Source organism: Condylura cristata, unplaced genomic scaffold, assembly GCF_000260355.1.
Source record: "Condylura cristata isolate star-nosed mole 26May11 unplaced genomic scaffold, ConCri1.0 scaffold00008, whole genome shotgun sequence".
Lineage (NCBI taxonomy): Eukaryota > Metazoa > Chordata > Mammalia > Eulipotyphla > Talpidae > Condylura > Condylura cristata.
The window spans coordinates 25,372,467-25,388,312 of record NW_004567109.1 but is presented as its reverse complement, the minus strand read 5'-3'; the positions used below and the strand labels follow the sequence as shown (position 1 = coordinate 25,388,312).

The 15,846-nt window shown below is 50.3% G+C and overlaps 1 protein-coding gene across 1 annotated transcript; it reads left to right on the top strand.

Annotated features, from left to right (window-relative positions):
- Nucleotides 1-9,690: 9,690 nt before the first annotated feature.
- On the top strand, nucleotides 9,691-14,445 carry MOB3C (MOB kinase activator 3C). Its single transcript, XM_004678966.2, has 3 exons — nucleotides 9,691-10,131; nucleotides 12,107-12,309; nucleotides 12,625-14,445. The coding sequence occupies exons 1-3, from the start codon at nucleotides 9,714-9,716 to the stop codon at nucleotides 12,652-12,654; spliced, it is 651 nt and encodes a 216-aa protein (XP_004679023.1). The 5' UTR covers nucleotides 9,691-9,713; the 3' UTR covers nucleotides 12,655-14,445.
- The last annotated feature ends 1,401 nt before the right edge of the window (nucleotides 14,446-15,846 follow it).

Sequence of the window (15,846 nt, the reverse complement as noted above, 5' to 3'; positions counted from 1 at the left end):
AGAGAATTGTGTTGCCTGAAGCTCCCTATCCATCCAGGGTGTGTTTGCTTTTGCCCATCGTGAAAGAACAGAAGGGGATAACAATGTTTGAAGAGCCAGGTAGGCAGCAATGGTGGGGAATGGATGGGAACTCAGCTACAGAGCTCAGCTGGAAGCTGGGACTGATTGTCTAGAACTTTTTAGCCCTTCTCAGTTTGTCTCAGAGCCAGCACCTGGTACAGTGTCCTCTGGGCATCTCTGTGAAGAGAAAATTGCTGTCAAGGTCAGGGAAGCTATGGGTGTCTCAGTGGTGATCTACCTCGTGCCTTTCCAGAGACAGCAACCTGCCATTCTCAAAACCAAGCAAACTTCTGGCAGCCCTTTTCCTCTCAGTACTAGGACTCCTTCCCGTCTCTCCTCTTCTACTCTTGGCGCACACTAAATGGTTGTTTCTCATGGGTGCTGTCTATACAAAGTATGTTGTGTTCCTGCCCAAGAAGACTTTTGCAAGGATATGGAAAGCAAGAAATCCAAGGTGGTGACAAGTTTCCAAGAAATCCAAGTCTGGGTGGTCAGTGGACTTACTGCTGTTAACTGCTTTAACATGGAGCCAGGCACAAACATCTACTTTCCTAGGAGATGGTGCATTTTTTATAGAAAAGCATCTAGGTTCTCTTTCTCAAAGTGACTTGTTATTCTTTCCCTTACTTACTGGTGAGTCATATGAGATAACTCTGAAATCTGCTACGTACACAATGAGGCTTGGAGGTGGACACATGACTAGAGTTAGAAGGCCTAGATTTGAGTTCCAGTTCTGCTTCTCGGCCACATTCTTTCACCCGTTGAAACCATTACTCATATCCCAGGGTTGTTTCAGAATTCAAAGATGACCAGAGTGGTGAAAGCACTTTTGTAAACCAGAAAGTTCCTTATTGTGTCAGTTGTGGCTACCAGGCTCCATGGAAAGAAGTAAAACAAAAATGTACTTTTCAGAGTTTATTGACCAAAGGAGAGGCCAGAATCTCCTAAACTTAGCAAAGGATCGTATCTGCAAGCACTAAGACCTTCTCATACCGAGAGCCCCCACTGAGGTAGGGTGGTCAGCTAGTGATGTAGTTCTGGAAGACTTGCTGGAAGACGTTCCCTTACCTTTGGGCAAAGCTGAGCTCCTAGAGAGGCTTCTTGGGAAAGCCCCTGACAAACTGGAAAGCAGTAGCCACAGGCTCTACTGGCTGTGGCATCCAGATGCCATGGGCGGAGGTGCAGCAAGTATCTCCCCAGGAAGTGGACCCCACCCACTGCCTAGATTGCTGATTCCTGGCTGTAGAAGACAAAACTTTCTGACCTCCAAGTACTAAAGCTAAAGCGCAGCCAAGGTGTCCTCCCACAGAGGACTACAGGGCAGTTGGGATGTCATCCTAGCATGTCTTGACTGCTCTTCCCTTTTTTTCTTTTCTGTTCCTATGTCTCTCCCTCTGGAGGTCTAGACAACTCTGGAAAGACAAACCTCCCTCCCTTGTCGGGTTGATGATAGAAAGAAATAAGACAATACATTTCAAGGACATTGAAGAACCCTCTGTATAAAATAAGAGGGTTCACTGAATGGTTTTCATTATCATTACTTACCCTTTTCTCTCCTTTTCCTTATTTTTCCCATGTGTTCTGAGGAGATTAGACTGATAGCCAAGGGCCCTTCCACCCTTTTGTTTACCAATGACCTGCAATCTCAGATGCCTGGGCCTGATGGAAGTTCCTCAGACAGTGGAGACCTTGTCATCACCCACAAAGCCAGATCAAGATCTGCACCTGGCCAAATATAGCCCTGACATTTAACGAGCCCTCAGTAAATGGAATGAATGAATGAATGAAAGATGTGCTTTTTCCACCCCACTACCTCTCTAAGATGTTCAGCTATATTAATTCACTACTACGAAGAGACATCATCCCAGTCCTCTGGAAGGTACTCCATTTACCCCATCGTGTGAGTAATAGAGAACAGCAAGAGGTTACCTTACATTGCTATAACAAAATCCTATAGAGTAAGTGACTTATAAGCAACAGAAAATTATTTTTCACATTTCTAGAGACTGGGAAGTCCAAGATCAAGGCACTGGCAGATGCACTGTCTGAGCGCCTACTTCCCGACTCACAGATGACTGTGTTCATTGTGTCCTCCTTCACATGGTGGGGCATAGGAGCTTTCTGGGGTCTCCTTTGTAAGAGCATTAAGCCCACTTGTTCGGGCTCCACCCTCACTCATTACCTAATGACCTCCCAAAGGCCCACCTCTAGTGCTACCACATTGTGGGATAGGAAAGAGATTCTCAAACCTTAGTCTTCGGTATTAAGATCATTTAGGGAGTTTGCTAATTAGTACATTCCTGGACCCACCCCAGAGACATTCAGAATCTCTATAAGAATAGAAATCTTCTGGGTCTCCCAGGTGGCTCAGCAGGTTAAAGCACCACATTATGAAGCTCTCCAAAGCCACTTCAGCAGAAGTTCGATACCCTGCCAGGAGATGACCCACATGACATGGCAGACCTCTCCTGACCCACCCACTGCTCCCCTCAGCAGTGTATTTCAGATCTGCCTGTTCTGCTCCCTACTCTCTCTGGTGAATCTTCTTACCCATCACATCTCTGGCCTGTACCCCAGTTCTGTAAGCATAAATATTTAAAAAAAATAAAAATAAAAACAGAAATCTTCCCTTTGTATGTTCCCTTTTTCTTTCCTTTTTTTTTTTTTTGTTGTTTGTTAAGATTTTACATTTATTGGTGTATACCAGTATGACCATTAACAAACAAAAACCCTTCATTCTGTGCCACCTTTTTCAACTTTTATTGTTGAACTTTTCATACATTACAAGATTAGAGCCAATAGTATAATGACCCCCCTGCACCACCAAGGAGGCCCCCTTGTGTGTGTATTTCTAAAAGAGAAGTTTTGTCTTTTTTAAGATTTACTTATTCATACAGAACTGGGGTACAGGCCAGAGATGCGGAGGGTGAGCGGATTCGTATTTTTTTTTTTTTAAATCCTGAAACGAATGGTAGTTCCTGTTATCAAATGTGCCATCATATTCAAATTTCCACAATTATCTCATGAACTTTTTTTTAAAGTTGTTCAAATCAGGATCCACACAAGATCCCAACTTTACAGTTGGATATGTCTCAAGTCAGTTTTTTTGGTTTTTTACGATTTATTTATTCATACTGAACTGGGATACAAGTCAGAGATGCAGGGGCGGTGAGAGGCTTCACCAGAGACAGAGTGGGGAGCAGAACAGGCAAATCAATGAAGGACACTGCTGAGGGGAACAGAGGGCGGGTCAGGAGAGGTCTGCTGTGCCTTGTGGGTCACTTCCAGGGCCGGGGATCGAACTCACACTGAAGCGGCTGCAGCCAGCTTGCAGTGCTGTGTCCTAACCTGTTGCACCATCAGGAAGGGCCCCAGTTTTTATTTTTAATAATTTAAAACTCATCTAACAGTTGCAAAAATAGTACATAGAATTCCTGTGTACTCTTTATTCAGTTTCTTTTATAACTACAGTATAACTAGCAAAGTTGTGAAATTGACATTAGTACACTGTTAATTAAAACTACAGACTTTATTTACGTTTCACCAGTGCAGTAAAGGAGGTTGCTTCCCCTTCCTAGGGCTTCACAGGCTTACACCAAACTTCTGAGATGGGGCCTCATCTGAGTCATGTCTCATTCAAGACACAGTGGCAGGGAACAGTGACTGTCCTGTATAGTGGGTGCTACAGGGTAACAGCATGCCATCAGAGAGGCAGGAGTAACCTCAGGTCACAGAGGACCTTAAGCTCTGGGTATCCTAGCCAAAACAGCCTTCTGGAAAAAAGACAAAAATATCGTCTTTTTTCCCTGGAAGCTGGTACAAGTATTTGAGGCATCTCTGGCTTCTCCTAACCCCCACTTACCATCACGTCAGCTTATACTGAAGCGGATGCCTGGGGACTCTAAATGAGCTGGGAACTTCTAAAATTCCTTTAAAATGTATCATCTGAAATTCCTTTAAAATTCCCACCATGTAAAATCCTATGCTTTTCACTCTCCAACGGACGATCTTCTGCCCAGCCTGGAGGTACAGCAAATGACCATGTGCAAGGCCACAAAGGGAGTCAAATCACATTCCAAAGAATCTTACAGACCATGATCTCCTACCACAGCGCAATATAATTAAAAGTCAACAAGAGGGCCCTCCCTGGTGGCGCAGCGGGTTGAAGCACAGCACTGAGAATCTGAAGCCACTTCGGCATGAGTTCGATTCCCGCCTGCCGCCTGCCCCGGAGGAGACCACATGGCGAGCCAGACCTCTCCTGACCGCCCGCTGCTCCCCTCAGCAGTGTACTTCGTCGATCTGCCTGTTCTGCTCCCCACTCTGTCTCTGGTGAAGCCTCTCACCGCCCCTGAGCCTCTGGCCTGTACCCCAGTTCTGTATGAATAAATAAATAAATCTAAAAAAAAAAAAAAAAAAGTCAACAAGAAAAACATAAACCTCCCAGGGGTCAAGAAACTAAAAAACACACTTCTAAATCATCAATGGGTTAAAGAGCAAATAACAGTGAAATAATGGCATATTTAGAATGATAAAGCACAAGCAGTTTTTATTTCTTTTGTAAAGTCACCCTTAAGCACACATGCTGTTTACATTCCATTGTACTCTCTGTCCTCTGTCCAGCTCGAGGCCTCAGGAGGCCCACCTGTAGGACTATCAACAGGCTCCCTAGTGCTTAACTTTGGGTAGGATTTGCCCAGTGGGGAAACCTGGCAGAGATTGGAGGGAAGGAGGAAGAAAGGAAAGTAAGGCCCCTTTATACACCCAGTTCTTCATAGTATGGTTACTGTGAGCTGACTAAACCTAATGCCTCACAACTCCCATCAGTGGCCCCTTCCTCATAGCTTCCACTTATATCACTCCCTCCCAGCACCCCTCAGCCTGGGGTGTTGGTAGCGTTTGGTATCACTACACCATGATCATACCTCTGGATAATGCCACCTTTAAACCCTTTAAGTGCCCAGCCTGGATGTTGCATGTGTTTCCTGCAGATAACCCTGCTCTTACAAAGTGCTGGCCATTTGTCCGTAACCATGTTCTCGCTGATGGATGACTGAGCTTGTGTTATCTCTGTGTTTGTTCCCTCATGCCCATACTGATCTGTGGTCAGCTGAGGACAACAACTAGCTCAGTTTCATGACGTGATCCCCTGCTCTCGGTGCAGGGTAATTTTCAATTAAGGGTATTGATTAGGATATCAAACAAATGAAGGACCAGATCTGAATTCTTTGTGCATATGAATGTTTGCAAGCATGCAAGTGTTTGTTTTCAGGGGACCTGGGGCAGCATTAAGTCTCAGCAAAATAAAGAGAACTTTAGACTGGGGAAAAACAGATGTTCAACATAAGAATGAATCCTCAGTTCCATGAACTAAGAATCTGAAGGTTCCATTATATTCTCAAGGCAGCTAGAGAGCAAAGATCCAGGCACAGGAGAACACCCCTGCAGCATCTGTGCCAAGGTAAATGCCCACCTCCCTCCTCCAGCTCTCCCCAACCCACCTATTCACTTCCCATAGTCCATGGGTGACTTATGTAACCCATCCATCTGCCTCCAACCTTCCCTCCCACCCAAAACAAGACTAACCAATTGGTCCCTGGGCCCAGGCCCACAAGTGTGCATGGAGTGCTGATACAGGATCTGTGTCTGCCCTCAGGGGAGTATCTGGTAGGAAAGCAGGGAAAGAAGATATTCAGTGGGCACAGCGGTGCCAAAGATTTGGCAGTGGGAAATGGGTGATTTCAGTTGACATATGAGAAGAATCAGCTCAGCCTGGGACTACGTGGCCCAAGAAGGAGAAGTGGGAATCTCTGATTTGAGCACTCTTCCCGGTCAGTCTTCAGTTCTGGGTAGAGGGCCACTCATGAGCCCCAGGATATAAAGCACCCATACATTCATGCACTCATTCATTCATTCATTCGGCAACAGGGTATTTGCACCAGGCACTATGCCAGTAACCGCGGTATGACTGGGCAGACCTGCTCCCTGAACTCTGAGACAAGTGAAACACAAATGACTCTAGGAAGCCAGGACACCACTCAGCTCTCTTCTTGATGCTCCAGAGAAACTGGGCTTGTTCCCATTCTACAGTCAAGGAAGCTTGTAGTCAAGGAAGTTACAATCAAGGCTGCCTCCTTAGCAGACCAAAGAGCGAAGGAGAGCCAGCAGCTCAGCCGTTTACCCAAAGGGAAGCTAGCAGAACGATAACCACTTTCCGGAAAGGCGGGCGTGTTTCTGTACTCTGGGGGTGGGGGTCCCCTTTCCCCGCCCCTTCCCCGCCCCGTGGCCGCGGCGTGGCGGGGCCGGGAGGGCCGGGAGGGCCGGGGCGGAGCTGGCATCCACTCCGGGCCGGAAAGTCGATCGCGGCCCCCGCAGGGCAGGCAGGCCAACCCGCTGACGGGCGACTGAACCTGCAGATCCTGAGCGCTCGCGGCCGGCGGCCGGCGCGCGGGTATAGCGACCCAGCGGACAGGCGAGGACGCGCGCGGACACGCCGAGGCGGGCCGGGTGAGTGGGCGCGCACGGTTCAGCTGCCAGGGTCCAGATTATTTCTTCGGCTGTTCCGGCGTGGCACACGCGGAGGCGACCTCAGCGCGTAGGGAGGCTGGCCACCGTCCCGGGTCGGAGATCGGGGCTCCCCGCCGCGAGCTCAGTTGGGGGTGGCGGTGGCAGCGGGGGCGTGTCCTCGGGAGCGGAAACGTCAAGTCTGCTCCTCTGGGTCCTACAGCCAGACCCGCCTGATGGCGGTCGTGGGGGAGCGGGGATGAAGGAAGGGTCGGCCGGTGGCGAGGAGTCCCGCGGGTGGAGAGTGCGGCAGGCAGGAGCAGTCTCCGCCTTCGCTTTTCCTCGGATCTTTGCCCTCGGTGTCTCCCCATCGCACGGCGCTAGACTGGATTCTGGGTTCAAACGGGGGCCAGCCCCTACAGAAATTTGGAGCCAGGCCCCTGGAGCGGCAGGTGTGACCCTGTCCGGGGGTAAATGTCAGAAACTGGCTGGGTCACTCTAGGTCTTCATTTTGGGAAATCCAGATGTCCACTGCGAGTGACTGCCCACTTTAGGAATAAAAGGACCCCCCAAAGTTAGGAAACAAGGGCTAAGAGTGGGAATGACCTTACTTCAGGGAAGGGGATAGAAGTTCTTTGAGACACAGCAACTCAGTCAGGGCTTAAGAATGGGAAGAGAAGTTCCAGAGACAAGTCGTTTTAGATATACCCACCCCCACCCCCACCCACCTGCGCTTACATTTTCCTGGGGAAATACTCAGCCCTGAAATTCTGCTCTAGGAAGGTGGAAGTCACTAGTCAGTCAGTACACCCCACTAGCTGTGGGGGTGTGGGGGAGGCTCATGGTGTGATGCTCTCAGCCTCCTACCACTTCCTCACACCAGAGGCCAGCCAGGGCAGAAAAATGATCCTTTACTTGTAATGCAGAGCCCTATCTTATCCCAGTTCCCAGTTCTGCCATTGGAGATCCCCCCCCCCCTTACCCCAGTTTTGTTATGTGAATGCAGCTCAAGTCCTCTTTCTGTGCTTCACTTTCCCACGTGTACAAGAAGGGGGTTGGGCCAGGGCTACCTCAACTCTAAGGTTCTTCCGTCTAAGTGTTCCTTAAAGCCTCAGTGTGAGCTAGGTGCCAGGCCCTAATGCTGCAGGGAACAGCCTCCTTGCAGAGAGATAGAGACCCGGGTTCAGTAGAAGGGGCTATGAGAAGGGATAGCATTCATCCTGGCCATGTGCACTCGGGCAGAGAGACCAGGGTAAAAAAAAAAAAGAGAGAGAGAGAGAGAAAAAAACCAAAGATGCAGGAAAGTGGAGGACATATTCAGGAATCAGGAGGAAGTCCAGGGTGTTGGTGCAGGGAAAGGGGAAGAAAGGTAGGATGAGGTATTGAGTACCAGGGTGAGGGAAAGTGGATAACCCAGGAACCTAATTGTGGTGTGAGTGATTCTGGAAGCACTTGCCCCAGAGTTTAGAATGGAGGTAGCAAGAGGAGCAAGGAAATATGTTCCTCTTGGGTCAGGAGGCTCAGGTTCCACCCTGAGGATAGGTAGGGGGTGGGTAAGGTGACCCACCACATCTCTGAGGGGTTTTCCAGAGACAAGATCCTTTGGGGAGAACTGCCCCTACTCTCCAACTACTCCCATTTTACTTGACAGCCACCATCTTGGCCTCTCCTGTTGCAAGTACAAGAATCCTTGTTCCAAACTTCTCCACTAACTTGCCTTGTTGCCTGATGTTACTCCTCTCCCCCAACCCCTATGTGCTGTGCATTTAGTTATCCCCAGTTGTTGCCTGTTCCCATTCACTTCCTCAATCCTAGAGGTGTGAGGAGGGAAATGCCCAACAGTACTAGAGGTGTGAGGAGGGAAATGCCCAGCGTCAGCCCTGCGGTCGAAGCCAAGCTTTGTGGCTATATTCAAGCCTCAGTCTAGAGCTAGGTTTCAGGACTCAAACTGAGGAGGGTCAGAGCCAGGTCAGAGTTCAATCTGGAGCCAGAACTCCAGAGCTTGGGGTACACTTAGCCTTAGCATCAGTCTGGGGTCACAGCAATGCTGAGTTTACAGCTACACTCCAGTCTCACAAGTACCTACAGCTGCATTTCTCACAAGCTCACACACTCCCAGGGGGAGATGAGATGACTACCCAGAGAGTTCCAGAAACCTGACCTATATGGGAATGACCCAAGAAATTGCATGGGCCAAATCCATTCCCTCTATAGGGATCAGCTGGGACTAGAACAGGACACCTGCCTCCCAGCCTGGGCTCTGCTCCAACGTCTGTTCTGTGCCTGAGAGCCTTCCATTCTAAGGGGCAAAGCAAATTCATCTAGAATCCAGATGGTCTCTGCTGAACGATCAAGTGCCTACCTTCTACTGCCAGGCACTACCTTCTACTGTCAGGCACACAGTAGGCGCTCCAGGAATATATAGGTCAGGTGCAGGGGGTGGAACCCATGGTTTGTTGGCTTCAGGCTGGAGGAGGCTGGCTGGGAGGAAGGCTCAGCAGCTACCATTGGAGGAAGTGGTACCACCCTCCCCCTTTCCTCCTGCTCCTGCAGCCACAGAGACCGCCCCACTGACTGAATGAGGGCCTTTCCTCTTTCAGGGTAATGAAAGGAAAGGACATTTTTGGTAGAAAAGCCCCTAATGATCCTTGGGAATCCCCGGTGGCCGGATAGACTACGGGATATCCCAGCGGAAACTGAAGGCGGGACCCTCCCCTTAGGCCTTGTACAATGCGGTCAGGTTCTCCCACACTGTACCAGCTGGCCTGTGGGGGCTCAGAGGTCACTTCACTCCATCCTTGCCTCCCGGCAGGCCTGTGGGAGGCCTCTCATGGTCAACAGCAAGTTGATGAGCAGCTGTTTGGAACCCAATCCCAGCCTCTGTAAGATGCAACGAAAGTATAAAGAAATAAAGTGGGAGGGCTGTGGGTGCTTGGTGGGGGACTCTAGAGGTCACCTGGAATAAGGCTGAAATGCTGCAGTGAGGGGTGGGAGGACTTGTCTGCACAGAGGCAAGCCAAACACTGAGAGGGAAGTGTGGTGGGAAGCCGTTTGGTAAGAACCCACCAATTCACTCCTTGTGCTCTTGGCCCTGACAGGGCAGCCACAGGTCCTGCCCCTGGACACCTGGCCCCCAGCCCAAGCTGGCCATGGCCCTGTGCCTGAAGCAGGTGTTCGCCAAGGACAAGACGTTCCGGCCACGGAAGCGCTTCGAGCCAGGCACACAGCGCTTTGAGCTGTATAAGAAGGCACAGGCATCGCTCAAGTCGGGCCTGGACCTGCGCAGTGTGGTGAGGCTGCCGCCCGGGGAGAGCATCGACGACTGGATCGCCGTGCACGTGGTGGACTTCTTCAACCGCATTAACCTCATCTATGGCACCATGGCTGAGCGCTGCAGCGAGACCAGCTGTCCGGTCATGGCCGGAGGGCCCCGCTATGAATACCGCTGGCAGGACGAGCGCCAGTATCGGCGGCCAGCCAAGCTCTCCGCGCCACGCTACATGGCCTTGCTCATGGACTGGATTGAGGGCCTTATCAATGACGAGGATGTCTTTCCCACCCGTGTTGGTGAGTGCCTGCAGGCGGGCAGGTAGGGAGGAGTTTAGTGTGGTGGGACAGTTCTATAATAGGGGAAGCGGTGTAATCTTCACCCCCCATTTTATAGAAGCTGAAACTGAGGCTCAACCAGGTGGCCTGCTGAAGGGCTGGCATCTTGAGATAGGACTACCTGACACTCAGTTTGGGGCATTCATCTGTAATTTTGCTGTTTCCCCCCACCCACCCCCAACACCACCTATATTATGATTTTCAGGCTCTTCCAGAACAGGTGCCTCAGGTCTGCTTGGACTGTTTGAATTGCAGCCTCCTGGGCCGTCCCTCTTAAGTACTGCCCCCAGGAAAAGGAAGGGGGTGGGGACTGGGTAGGCCAGTGGTATTTCACTTCTGGGGCCTTAAAGGGCAGAATTTTCCCTTGCGTGGCCGGTCTTTGCTTATCTGAGTTGTGCAGCCCGGCTGGCCGGGTAAAGGTGGGGAGGAGAGATGAGTGATGGCCTGGCTACCCCATCGGAGGACAGCAATAGGGGCTGGCCCAGGAGCTGTGTAGGCATGACACCATGCTCATCACAGCTGCCCAGCCCCACCTGGCCTCCTGTTCTTCCCTGTTAAAGCTCTGAGACAAGGGTGGAGCAGAGTGGTCAAGCCCAGAGGGAAGAAGTCTGCCTGCTGAGGAAAGCCAGGCTGGCATTGAGTCACAATTCAGTGCCTGCAGCCCCTCCCCAGCCATTTCCTGTACTATCATGCCCAACAATGAGTATCTTCATTTCACATGGGAGGAAACTGAGGCCAAGAGAGGGACAGCACACTGAATCAGAAGGGATTCAAAGTGGAACTCAGATCCCAGATTTGATGGGCAGGGTGAGTCAGAGGGATCTGGGCTGAGCTCTGAAGAGCCCACAGGGAGGCACAGCTCAGTCAGAAAGGGGACCGGCTCTAGGGCAGGCTGGGCCTGGGTGGGCTGCATCTGGGCCCTTTTCTCACGGGGTCTTAACCCCCCGGCCTGTGAGACCTCAGATTTCTGTGAGACTTAACCCTGAATACCTGTGCCACAGCCAGAAAGAGAGCATAGTCACCAAGCTTGCCAACTTAAGGAGTGGGGAAACTACCAAAACCGTAGCTTTTTCTCAGATCTTGGCGCTTCTCTCAAGCAGGGCTTGTATCATTTATCTCTGAGGGGTGCTAAGTAGGCTTCACTCTGGTGTCTAATTAGTAGTTCTGTGGCCTTGGGCAAGTGGCTTTATCTTGGTGCACTGCTGTTCCATCATCACTAGAAGGTTTTCTTATCCAGCAGTGGCTTGGTCGTGAGGATTAGAGGCCATGCTTGCAGAGGGCGCGGGGCACGACCTGGCTCATAAGTAGAAGGTTCTTTGTAAGTATAACTGAATATTTGGAGAAATGAGACATGTCTGACGTAATTCTGGAAAATATACTAATGTTTAAGGGTGGAGGTGCAACATCTGTGTGAACATGGAAAAGAGGAAGTTCTGGGGCACATCTGGTGAGGGAGGTCAGGCTCAAATCACAAAGGCCTTGATTAGGCATCATTTCAGGAAATTAGGGCTTCCTCTTGACGGCTCATAGTTTTTAAAATGGGCCTCAGATGTTGATGAACTCCACCTGGGATTTGTACCCAGTGGTGCCACATGTGTGCACCTGCAGATGCCATGTATCTCCAGGGGTTCAGGCACAGCTTTCATCACCATCAGTCACCCCAACAAGGTTACAAAGTCCTGCTTTGGTTGATGGGGAAATGTGGGAAATGACTTGTATTTCAGCAGGGGAGAGACCCAGTTAGATGTGCACTTCCTTAAAAAGGCGAATGTGAGAGAAAGCAAACCATGAGGTCTCGGTCTCGTGTCTCCCACAGGGTAGTACGTTAGGGAGGAGGCCATTCTGGGTAGATGCTGCCTGGCAGGGGGGGAGGCAGAATGGGCAAAGCTTCATCACTAGGATGCTGACCCCCCACTTCTGCCTATCCCCTCTCCAGGAGTCCCCTTCCCTAAGAACTTCCAGCAGGTCTGCACCAAGATCCTGACCCGCCTCTTCCGAGTGTTTGTCCACGTTTACATCCACCACTTCGACAGCATCCTCAGCATGGGCGCCGAAGCACATGTCAACACCTGCTATAAGCACTTCTACTACTTCATCCGCGAGTTCAGCCTGGTGGACCAGCGGGAGCTGGAGCCCCTGGTGAGGCCTAGCCCACACTCCCCTCCCCCAGCAGGGCTGACCTCTGTGAGTTTCAGATCCAAGGCTACCTGCTTGAAGAAAATCCAGTAATAGTCAAATGATAAATTAATTGATAGCAATTCATTTAACATGGATTCAGTACTTAATAGAGAATTCGCTCACGTGTCAGTTTACAAACTCAGATTTGCAACCTGGAGCTGGAGTTGGGGGCAGTTAGGAGTCTGGTTCAGGCAGAAGAGCAGCCAGACTATGGTTTGGAAGTGGGTGCCTGCAGTTGAGCTCTAACTGACACCTTCCCACCTTGTATCTCTGCAGAGGGAGATGACAGAGCGGATTTGTCACTGACATGGACCAGGCATGGACCTTGTTGCTCGTCAGATGGACCATCTGAACACAGAGTGGCTAGGGCTGGGCACCTTCAGAAACCTGGTGGCAGATAACACTGACAACCTGGGACCCCTCCACATACTCAAAGCCCCTGGACTTCTGGTTCTATGGAGTGAGCCCACATGTCCCCCAACTACTTGTGAATGAAAAGGGGAGAACATTAAGGTGGACACGCAGAAAGGAAGGAGTCAACCTCTGACATGAAGTCTGGGGGCAGGGTTGGCTAGGGAGTTTTGGCTTTGATATTTGACCCTTACATAGGTGCGGCTGAGGTAATGGTGAGACAGGAACAAGTGAGTGAGCAGTCTGTGTGTGTGCATGTGTGTGAGTGTGAGAGAGAGATTTTTGACTGTGGGGTGTGTTAGCTGTGAAAGTCAGATGCCTTAGGCCCTCCCTGGCATAAGTGGGTGGATGGAAGGAGAGAGACTGGACCCATCAGACTGTGGCCACTGTGGGAGTAATGACAGGTCAGTGTCCCTGCCTGGGGTGTGTGACCATGTGTGTAAGTGCACAAGATGTCCTTGTAGATATAGCTCTATGTTTGAACCTTCCAGGCTTTCATCTCCTGTCAGCATGAGTTCTGGGTTGCTGTGAGGTAGCAAAAGGGGAGCCTTGCCATGAGTAATTAAACCTCTGGCCCAGCAGACACAAGTTCTGATTTGCTCGGCCAGTTCTGATTTGCTCGGCCAGAGATGGGTATGAGCTGTCATTTCACTCCTCCTTCTGCCTCCAGGAAGGCCTGATTATGGAGAGCCTCCTAGGGCTTGGGATTGTCCCTCATTTCCTGGCCCTTCAATTGGGAAGCATGTGCTCCTTTCTAACTCTCAGAATCTATAGACTTGACTCCCAGGATCTGAAGCCCAGCATAAGATAATCTTCCAACCCCAGGAGCTAGTGAGAATTAGGAAACGCTAGTCTTGTCTCCAGTCTCAGGACGCCAAGGACCATGTAGCTAGGGTTGGAGAGCCCCCAATCTACAAGTAGCTCCCTCCTTCCCAACTATCCTTGAGACATTCCAGCTGGTTGGATATCAGAGATGTCCAAGAGAAATGGACGATGCTTTAGCACTCCATTACTCAGTGCCCCAGGCCCAGCCCAATGTCCAGAGCCACATGGGGGAAACTGAGGCAGGGTTGGACCCTCCATTTCCAGAGCCCCCATGATGGGTGGCTACAGTGGAGAATCATCCAGTGAGGATCATCCAGTCTTACTCGCAGGATCATCCACCTACAGAGGAGGAAACTGAAGCCAAGAGAAGGCAGAAAGCGTCCAAGACCTCACAGCAAAGCTTTTCTGTGGAACTGGAATAGAAACCAGGGATCCTGACTCCTACCCCAAGGCCTGCAGCATGCTACATGGGGTGATCACATGTACATGGAAAGAGGGTCTGACAGCCCCCTTCCAGGACACAGCTGTTCCTGCTTAGAGCCTGAGGCCAGTGTGCTAAGCCTTGCCTCCAAAATGATGCCCCTCTTTGTGGCCCAGCAGCTGCCTGACTCTGAGGAAGCAGATGGGGCTCCTGGTCTTGGGGCTTCTGATGGGCTTGAGACTGCTGCTTCCAGAGAACTTTCCAGAAACACACTGACCCATCCATTTTGCCAAAGGCTCTAGAGTGGGGGGAATCTCAGTGGGGACTGGGGTTTGGATGGCAGAGTCTAGGCTGTGTCAGTGCTAATTTTGGGGGGTAAAAGGGAAGATGATCTAATTTTGTGAAACAAAAGATTTTATTGTTATTTTTGGTAAAATAAAGGAGGTGGACTGGAGTGACACTGCTGGGAAGCTGTGGTCTGGGTGCCACCCAGCTCTGGGCAGACCATGGAAGCAACTGGGCCAGAATTGGACAGGGAGGGCTTTCTGTCCTGAGATCCTAAACCATATGGAAGCTAGCTGGTGTGTCTGGCCCACCTCCACAGGGTAGAGACACCAAGGTTTTCCCAAGGGTCTGGAAATTCTGGGCCAAGCTGGGCTAGGACCCATGGTTGGGCTTGTGGAAACTCACTCTCTTAGAGGAATCTTTCCTTGTTTTCAGCTCACGGTCACCTGGCACTTTCTCACCCCATCTCCTTAATATGGATGGTTTATGGGGGCTAGTGGTTTAAGAGACAGGGCTGAAGTACAGTTCTAATGGCAACCTCAGCAGAGGAAACCCTGCTTAAGAGAAGGCTCTTTGTTGGGTACTGCTTAGAGTTCAAATAGGGGTGTCAGGATATAGGGGTGACCCTAGAGCTTATTCCCCAGTAAATATCTGAGTCTCTTAGCTTAGCTCTTGTTGCTGTCCCACTGCCCTATCCTACAAGCTGCCCAGACAGAAGTTGAAAAATGACTTGGTTGTCAAGAGCCAGCAAGGTCAACCTAAGGGTTCTCCTCTCTACTTAAGGAGGAGACAGCCCGGCTTTGTGCAGTGATCCCCTGGGAAGCAGAGGCCAGGGTTCCCGGTACAGCCCAAGGTACCGTAGCAAGTTCCTTTCTTCTCCTTTCCTTTCCTCAGTTTCCCCTATCTAGTTCTGACAGGTGTAAGGCGAAGGAACTGATTTAAGCCCCTTCATTACTTGAAGTCTGTGGATCATTAACAATAATAATAGTTAATACTCACTATGTGTCAAGTATAATTCTAAATGCTCAACAGAAAATGGCTTACTGAGTTAAGTTGGGCCTTGACTAGCTGCCTGTCCGTGGTACCCAGTACCCCCTCTTTCACTGCTCTAGGGCCTGAAAGGCCCTGCACTCTGCCATCCCTTGTTCTGGCTCACCAGAGATGCCCCAGTCCAGCAGTCTAAAAAGCAACTATTTACATACTTCCTGTGACAGGTCACTCACTGCCGCTTCAATCACTGGGCAGCTCCAACTCTCAGAAAGTTCAGGCTTTAGATTCACAGTTGTTTTCAAATATACCTGGTAGCTTTCTCAGAACTGGGAAAGCTGCACCTGACATGGGGATATCTGAATACATCAAGAAGCCATCACAGAACTCTGCTGAGAAGTTCAGAGAGGGATGCTTAGAAGAGGGTAGAGATAGAGGAAAAGGAGAAGACAGGAAAAAGAGCTGGGGCTCAGCAGCACAGAATAAAGAACTCCCATGTGGGAAAAAGGCAGGGAGGCTGCTGGGAGAGAGAATGTATTGTGGGTAAAAGAACAGACTATAGAAGACTT